Source organism: Arvicola amphibius, chromosome 11 (genome assembly GCF_903992535.2).
Source record: "Arvicola amphibius chromosome 11, mArvAmp1.2, whole genome shotgun sequence".
In the NCBI taxonomy this organism is placed as follows: domain Eukaryota; kingdom Metazoa; phylum Chordata; class Mammalia; order Rodentia; family Cricetidae; genus Arvicola; species Arvicola amphibius.
In genome coordinates, this window is record NC_052057.2 from 49,993,420 (window position 1) to 50,002,825 (window position 9,406).

At 38.4% G+C, this 9,406-nt stretch overlaps 1 protein-coding gene across 2 annotated transcripts in view; it reads left to right on the forward strand.

Annotated features, from left to right (window-relative positions):
• The first annotated feature begins 2,237 nt into the window (after positions 1-2,237).
• Positions 2,238-9,406, forward strand: part of Naaladl2 (N-acetylated alpha-linked acidic dipeptidase like 2) — an 883,574-nt gene continuing 876,405 nt past the window's right edge. For both annotated transcript variants that reach the window (XM_038347191.1, XM_038347190.1), the window contains exon 1: positions 2,238-2,461. Coding sequence is in view for 1 of the 2 variants with exons in the window: in XM_038347190.1 (XP_038203118.1) it covers positions 2,419-2,461 (43 nt within the window). In the remaining variant the exon portion in view is untranslated. The remainder of the gene's footprint in view (positions 2,462-9,406) is intronic.

Here is a 9,406-nt window from a genome sequence, read left to right on the forward strand (position 1 = left end):
ACCTGGAGCAATAATGTCAATCAATACATTCCAATACTGTTAAAAAGACTGAAGATTAGAATTCATGTTTTTCCGGTGACCATGGAGTCAGACTGTGATTAGTGCAGTACTCTCCTGGTAAACATTCAATTTCAGTCTGCTTTGGCAAAGTTTGTAGCATGGTACATAAGGTAAGACATGCAGCTCTTCTCACCAGGAATGTTGTACTCAGGAGCAGACCCAAGCCTAGATGACTAGAACCAGAGGCCCTGGCTTACTCTTACCAGCTTTCTGAATGCTCATCTGGTATAAGAAAACTAAAAGTCAGATATATGGTAAAGTCAACACAGAACATTGAAATATGGGGCTGGAGAGAAGGCCCAGCAGTGAAGACAATCTACTGCTCTGGAATAGGAGCAGAATTTGGTTCCTAGTGCCCACCGCAGATGGCTCACAATGGCCTAAAACTCCAGCTGCAGGGTATTTGAAACATCTGGTCTGTATAGACACATGCATGTACTCACACACAAAGACACATACATACATGCATACATACATACATGCATACATATGCATAATATCAATGAAATAAATCTTCAAAAAGAAACATTGTGTGAGTTTGAGGCCATTCTGGTCTCCAGCGTTAGTTCCAGGACAGCTAGGGCTGTTACACAGAGAAAACCTCTTTTAAGAAAGAAAGAAAGACTGAATTCTGACAAATATTGTGTTACTGTTACTATTTTTTAATGAATTTCTCGTCACTACTGTTGTTTATATAGACTAGTTATAAATTCAGACTTTGCCTTAAGCTAGTGAACAGTGAACAGATTACTTGTAAATGCAAAAGAGTTGTTAAAGGAAGAAACCAAGTCATATGTATCTATAGTTTTGTTTTTCTGGTGAAAGCCAACAGGCAAAGAACTCAAGAGAAGGGAAGTGAAAATTCAAATAAATCTTTGTAATTTTATCAACAATTTCTTCTGTCATTTACAAATTATAATTTAAAGATAAAATTCTAATTTATGGCTCATCTTAGTGCTTATGTTTCCTAGAGGTGCACAGTTACTGTCAGTTAATGTTATTATTTTTTTCCTATTATATTTTTGTATTTTTTTCTCTGATATATTCTTTGTGTTTTCCTATTATTAAAATACATGAATAGTAGCAATCTATGCAAATGAGGACTGGATCTTTACGATTGAAAGCATTAACTTTTTTTTTTCAATGTAGCTTTTGCTGGCCTGGAACTTGCTACATGGACCAGGCTGGCCTTAAACTCACAGAGACCTACCTGCCTCTGCCATCTCAGTGCAGGGACTGAAGGTGCACATCACCATAGTTATTTAGTCTGAAATAATTTATTTAAATCTCCCAGTTAATTCGTGTGTAGTGATGCATACCTGAAATCCCAAAATATGGGAGAGAGAGTAGGAAATGCACAAATTTCAGGTAGGGTGGGCTACATAGTCTAATCACTTCTTCCTTTTTTTGCTTGTTTGTTCTTTTGCTTTTTTGATTTATTTCCTGGTTTTTGTTTATTTGTGATAGGGTTTCTCTGTAGTTTTGAAGCCTGTCCTGGAACACACTCTGTAGACCAGGTTGGCCTCAGACTCACAGAGATCCACCTGCCTTTGACCCCTGTTCCCCATTGCTGGAATTAAAGGAGTGTGCCACCACCTGTTAGATAGTGTAACCATTTCTTAAACAAACAAATAATAAGTGAATAAAAAATAATGAATAAATATTTGTCATAACTGATGTCAGATGGCAGCTAGTGACTCTACCTAAGGGGGAGAAAGAAAGACAGAGACAGAGAGAGAGAAGAACCAGGAGAAAGAGGGGAAGAAAAAGGGAGGAGGGAAAGTGTCCCTTATTTCATGTTATCATCCTCCATTTCATATTTAGTGGAGTCACACAGTATTTTTAATCTTGTTACTAACTTTGTAATGTAAATATTACTCCATTTTATGTCCTAACTCAACTGTACAACACAGATTCTGATGTAGTTCTTTCCTCCTATTTACACAACAGATACTGCACAAAGTGCTTACATTTTTATTATATGTCTCTAAGAAAAGCAGAGTAAGAACACTAAACAGAAAACAAAAGAAGACAGAAGAGAAACATTGCCTCTGAAACATGCCGTGTTGATAATACCGCCAACACTCGGGGGAAAAGTCAATATCCAAACTGGAACAAAGCCATGTGTTGTGAAGCAGTTTAGTAACAGGACTTTGGAAGAAAGCATGTGAGCTCACTTCATAGTAAAACAGGTCCTGCAAGGCCAGGTAACTCAGGAAGCCGAATGGTAATTATTCACAGAAGAAAGCCGGTAGTGTACTGTTACAATACTACTGTAGCAAGTCAGAAGGTCACAAGGCTTGCAAGGTAGCTGACACAACCCGAAACTGCTGGGCCCCTGTACAAAGAAAGAATAAAATGGGAGAGAAGGAAGCTGGTTTTTCTAACATGTCTTTGCAAGGTAAGCGCCAACAGCCTTTGAAATGTTCTCCGTCAGAAACTTCAGCAGTGTTCTTAGCTCTGTGTGTGCGTGTGCCCGCGCGTCTGTGCTTCCGAGCATGTTGCCACCGCTGACTTTTGAGGTATTTCCAGGTTGGGGGAGAGAGGTGAGGACTGTTACTAACGTGGAAGATGGATATTGTCGCCGCCGCGCTCACTCCTTTAACAATAGTAGAAAGTAAATAATGCCTGGGAATCCATGTGAAGCCAGAGACTTGGTGCTCTGGGCTGCAGTGGGTTTTCAGGGGTGCTCTCCCCAGCACTGGCAGAATAGTTATTTTTGTGTGCACACGTGGATGTTTTGTTTGTAATCAGGCACTATCATCGCTATCACTTAGGTTTACAAGTTAAGTGTCCTTGTAATCAATGTAACTCCACTCTTTAAAAGAAGGAAAGCAGTCTCAGAGGGCCAGCTTATCAGCAGGAGGAGTGGTTTATTTTACAGGTCTTACTTCATCAGATACCTTTGCCCTTTGAAGGGTTTGCTTTATTGACTTTGGCTAGAGTAGGCAGCCAGGCTTAATTTGTTGGAAACACGGGGTGGCTCACACATTTCCTTATATGTATGTATGTATGTATGTATGTATGTATGTATGTATGTATTGTGTGTGTGAAGCTCTTTTCTCAGAAAATAAATCAATAAATATTCTCTTAGTATGTTTTGCAATGTTTTATTATTCTACTCTGGAAAATTACTTACTAACTTTATATAATAAAATTTTCATCAGGAAGTATTTTTAAGATGTATTTGATAATTGCTTTTGGTTTAGGTTATTCCTGTGAAATTATATAAAGAAAAACTTTGTCACCAAAAAATTGTGAAATATTGAACTGTTTATTCAAATGAATTCATCAAAATGGCCAGGGTGGTGGCACAGCCTTTAATCCCAGCACTCAGGAGACAGAGGCAGGTGGATCTCTGTGAGTTCGAGGCCAGCCTGGGCTACAGAGCGAGTTCTAGGACAAGGATAGCCAGGGCTATACAGTAAAACCTTGCCTGAGAAAATAGGATAGATGTACATTTGTGAAATATAGGATAATTGTCAACAAAAACCAAGCTTTACAACAGATTGGTAGCCAAAGTAGATTATCCAATCACAGATAAAGCCTTTGGTTACTTCATCTTCACAATAGTTGCTTTAGAATTGCAAAATCTTAGTTTTTAAATCTTTGTATCTTTTCTAAAATACCTTTTGGAATACTGTGGAAAATGCTATTATTAGAAAATACTCTTAATTATAATTAATAAAAAATTATGTAATGAATCTAGTAAAATTAAAAGGCTCATTTGCCAAAATATCTCATTTAGAATGATTATGAGAATAATTTATTTGCATTAATTTTATTGACCAAGAGGTAAAATACATATATATCGTATATGTGAGATCATATATATATATATATACACACACACACACACACACACACACACACACACACACACATCACATATATATGTACACATCTTAAGTGTAAGTAGTAGTATTCCTTGGAAAAGTATGAGAGAGGCACCTAGATTGTAAGAACATTTCATAAATTGATTCTCTGAAGAAAATGTATGTGACTGCTGGCATTTGATAGTCCCTTGTAGGTTTGCTGGTGCAGTTCACAGTTGAACATAAATGTAAGAGGACACAAACCTCTCGCATGCTGTGACCATCTCAGTGTGTGGGGAGGGCATCAGCGTGTTTGAATCCTAGCACGGGAACGTTGGCTGTTTGTTGCTGTCCCGTTTTTCTCGTGCTTTCATGCTTTATTTCTGACAGTCTACTCTCCCTTCTCCTGTTATACACACAGCCTGCTTAGATGTCACCTTGGCAGGTCTACCCAGTTAAGACCTGTGGATTTAGAGTGTTGGCTTGCTGTTACTTCAGTCTGTGTCACATGAAAATGAACAGAAACTATTGAGAGATTTGGGGAAATAAAGGAACATAGGCGGTTTTACACAATTTCTGGATTATTTATAATATAAAGAAAATTAATGTTGGGACCATGTCTATTTTTATTTATGTGTATAAAGATAAGGTGTTTTGATAAGTTTGCTTACCATCTAGAGAATCAATACAACCCAGATTCCTCATGTATATAATATACTAACATTGTTGTGCTATCAATACCCTACCCAGTCCTATATCTGAAACTGGATTTCAAAACTGATCAAAATGAATGAAATAAAGTATTTTCAAAGATTAATTTTGTCTTTTACTTAACAGGATATATTTTAAAAACTATTCTGAGCTGGTCAGAGTGACTCAAATTGTAACCCTAGCCCTAGGGAGATGAGGTAGGAGGTGTGCCAAGAGTTTACACTAGCCTGTACTACAAAGTACGTACCGAGATAACCTAAGTTTTGGTGTGACACCCAGTTTCAAAAAACAGAAAGAGAAGAAAAGAAGGAGAAATTAAAACTCTGAAGTTACTTGAAAATGGGTGTTTTTTTAAAATTTGAAACACTATGTTCAGATATTGTTCTTCACACATGAAATACATAGCAGAAGGACAAGTGTTTGTCTTTGAGGATCTTACTATTACTGGAGCTCTTACATGTGCCTTTCAGCAATAGTTTTCTGAAGATGTTTATGTAGACATTTGATATGCTGACTATCTCTAAACAAAAATGGGGGGGTATTATGGTCTAAATATATGGCCAAAATGTGTTGGTCATAATGTATCTGCGACAGAAGGCAGCGCCTGTTGGGAGGTGTTTGTGCTATGAGCGTTCTGCTGTCTTGCGTATGTTCATACAGCTGTAGGCAAGGCTGTCGTGAACAGTTGCTGTTCTGTTGCCCTTCTATGTTCTGCTATGAGAAGGTGCAGCAAGAACTTCCATGCCAGATGCTGACAGGTCATGGACTTCCTATTCCTCAGAACCGTGAAAGTAAAGTGGTGCTGTTTACAAATTCCCAGTTTATTTTATTATATTAGGATAGCACAAACAAGTCTGTGTCTAGGGTTAGCCAGAGATAGAGCAGAGTCTTCATTTTGCTGGTATTGTGTGTGTATCTGTATATATATAAAATAATGCTGCTATTTATATATATAGTACTTTATATATATGTACAAAATAGTATATTTATACTATTTTGTATATATAAATAGCATGTATATAGTACATGTATGTATATATACATATATATACCCCATGTACAAATCATACACGCACATATATATCACATGCAAAATCACATATACACACACACACGACACAGTCAAGCACCTGGTTGTACATGTTTTTGTTACTGAAGCCCAGGCACTATTGATCTCTCATAGTTCAACAGCATGGAAAACTGGACTTTCATATGTCAACAGCATGGGAAACTGAGCTTTTATAGTTTAGTTAATCTAATTCTATCTACAGTTTTATATAAATGAATTTTAATTATCCTTCTAAATACCAAAAGCAATTTCTTTGAGTCTCCATGTCAGAGTGACCAGACAGAGAATTTAATATATGAATTTTATGATAGAAGTTCATCATATTTCCAGGTTCAAATGAGATTTGTGTAGGTTAAGACTGAGTATCAACTATGAATAGCATACAGAAGTAGTGGGTCATGAAAAACAGGCATATACCCTTTACACTTTGTCACTTGCTGAGGAAGAAAAGAATGATTTTCTAGCATATAGCACATAGCTCAGTCTGCCCATTGCTCTGCAGCACAGGTGGGAGCCATTTTCCAGGATAACCTGCAGTTCCTTTCCCGAGTTCCCCAAAGCTGCTCTAGTCCAGGATTCCCTGTTATCTTTTCTTCCGTGAGTGACTTAGATTTTCTGCCTCTCCACATATTTTGTTACCAAGAAAGTATCAAGAAAAACTGTGAAGAAGACAAAGCATGTGTGATCACCAAGTTTCTGGACCTCACTTGATCATGCCTTCCTCAGAACTCAGCCCCTGTGAACTTCTTTCTTTTCTAAGCTGTTTCTCAGGCTTTATCCTTGGATAGACATTTCCAAGTCTCATTTTAAAGGGCTCAGCATGTTAATTCACCCCGGAGATGACTGAATAAAACATATTGTCTAGTTTTGAGCACTCACAAGGTCTTCAAGATCTATCCAGAGCAATATCTGTGTTCTTCTACAGGTATTGATTACACCAGTTCCTTGCTTCGCAGCAAGGTCCTTTGGGAGCTTGGGGTACCAGTTCTCCTTCCTGCCTCAGTTCCTTCTTGTTCTGTAGTTCTAGGAAGCAATTATTTACAGTCTACAAAAGCATAGGGCCCAGTAGGGAAGGAAAGACAAGCCAAAACACTGTTCTGAGTCAGGCAGAATTGGCTGGCCCCTGTGGAAGACAGTACAGCTCTGGCTAGCAGACAGCACAAGTCTTTGCCAGGACACTAGAGGAGAACTGGCTTGCAGGGGAAAGGCGAAACTGCTACAGAACTCTAACACTGCCAGGCCAGGGATAACTGGGAAGACACGGAGTCCCGTGTATGTGCTGTGTGGAGTAGGAGACAGAAATCCCATGAAACCGAGAAAAATTGTCCTTTTCTCAGAAACTTTGTCAGAATTTCAGTCTCCACTGTAGCCACCCAGAGCCTATAATTTTATTGAAGAATTAGGGGCATTATTTTTTAGAGCTGTTTATTTTCCAAATTCATAATGAAAGCCAATCTTCGGGGTACTTTTAATGGTGAAACATTGTAGGCTTTGTGTTTGTGACCAGGAAAATAATGTCTTGGACTCAGGCTATGGTGGGACTGGACTCCCCAGTCTTGGCTTTCTGCGTGACTGCATGGCATTTATGCAGAGACACTTTTAAGTCCTTGAGTTAAACATCCCTTTCCTCCAGAAGTCATCTGAAAGCCACAGAGGGCTTCTTATGGCACACTTTCAGAAACAAAGCTGTTTCTTTCTGGCTAGTAAAAGAAAAACAAAGAAGTCTAGGAAGAAAGATAGGTGCCTTGGTGTCTGTGGCTGGGAGGTGCACCCTCAGGGTAGCAGGACTGCATTCTCTGACCGGCTGAACTGGTTTGGTGTGCATACTTGACTGTGTGTGGTGGGAACTATCTCGGCATTCACCATTGCAAACCATGCCTGTGAGTCCCTAGAAAGATTTCTAAAGCCACAGAGAAGACTTTCCAGTTGGTTGTTGCAGAATTTTAACAACGGTTTAAATTAAGACAGGTGCAGAGAACTCTCCTTTAACCTACACGACAAGGGCTCCTCCTGCTCTTAAGGATAGATGAAGGCAGGGAGATGATACCTGTCTTAGTAGATAACTAATAGGTAGACTTGAACATTGAAAAGCAGAGATATTAGGAGTTGGGATGTTTTACTAATTTAGCAGAGTTCTTTGGAGTTGAAACTTTTTGCAGCTTCCTAGAAGTTCTTTTTTAATTTTTTTATCATTTTTTTTATTAAAAATTTCCACCTCCTCCCCTCCTCCTCCCCCTTCCCTCCCCTCCCTTCCACACATACCCCCACTCAGCCCCTCTCCAAGCCAAAGAGCCATCAGGGTTCCCTTCACTATGTTCTTCTTAACTTGAGAACAGAACCAAACACGTTTAGAGAAAGTGAAAGGACCGAAAATGCCAAGCGTAAAACTCCACAAGTATCTGAGTTAAATAAGCACGCTCCCAGGCAGGAACGTGTGAGAAACTGGCATCAGGGTATTCTGAGCAACAAGGTCTAGAATCCTGGGAAAGGGAAATCAGATTAGGGGGTGACATTTGAAGTATAATACAAGAAATAATGAAATCAGTGCTCCTGAGCTGGAGAGCTATCTTCACATTCCTTGGACTGTCTAAGTGGAAATAGAATCTGGACCTTATTTGAAATAGATTGACAAGCAATATGTTAAATGGAACATGAGGTAAAATGGGTTAATAATATGGTACTTAGTTAAAACCTGGTGCTGAGGGAAAAGCCATTTTTTTTCAAATGCTTTACAATGCAGTGTTCCTGGACTTTTAGCTTCTACAAAAGACAGAGTATCCCTTGGACTGAAATGATACTTGCTGGCATTAAAAGAGTTTTAAAAGGAAATATTTTCTTTCCATTAAAGTCACTACAAGAAGAAAATGTGCTATATACATGTACTACACCATGATCATTTAACTATTATTGTCAATAATAATACAATTAAAGTTTTCATGTGTTCAAAAGGGTTTCTCTGTCTTTGAATCTGCTTCCCTTTCTTTCAGGAGTGGAACAAAGAATGCAGTATTAATCTGATGATTATATGTGTATAAGTACCATATAATTATTACATTCTGTTCTATTCTTTGGATTTTGGAAAGAGTTTAAACACATTTAAATAACTGAGTAGGTGAGCCAACTTTCATTTTTTTTTCACAGTTCATTTTGGAAGGATTATTAACTAAACATGTTGTTGGCTTATTATTAGAAAGTATTACACCTGGTTTACAAGTGAAGGGAAAAATGGGTAACTGACAAGTTTGCAAAGGAAATGTCATTAGGATGAAAACAGAACCGGGCGTTGGGCTGCACTTGAACCCCTGAGCTTCTAATCTCTCTTCAGGAAAAGAATGTGTAAACAGTTTTATTTGACAGGGCTATTTGGTTGCTCTGTGGATAGATATGTTTAATCATCCCCACAGCTAAATGCTTTAGAAGTTGCTTTCATAAAAGCTTTAGTAATTTATATGGAAAACCAGGGCAGCCCTCCCCTCTGACGCGCTGATCTGCGGAGTTCAGGCTCTATTACACCCCCGTACAAATGAGTGCAATTTAAAGAACATGCATAAAATCTCATCTGCTAAAGCATTGCAGAAGAGAAATGTAGTCAAGAGTGAAAGCACCGCAATGGCATGCAGATGTGAGTGTCCACTTTAAAACACAGTCAGCTTTGCTGAGGGATTTGGGATCTGAGAAATGATTAAGCTCTTGAAGTTTATCTATGTGATTTCTTTGTTTTATCAAAATAATAAAAAAAGACTTCCTCTGA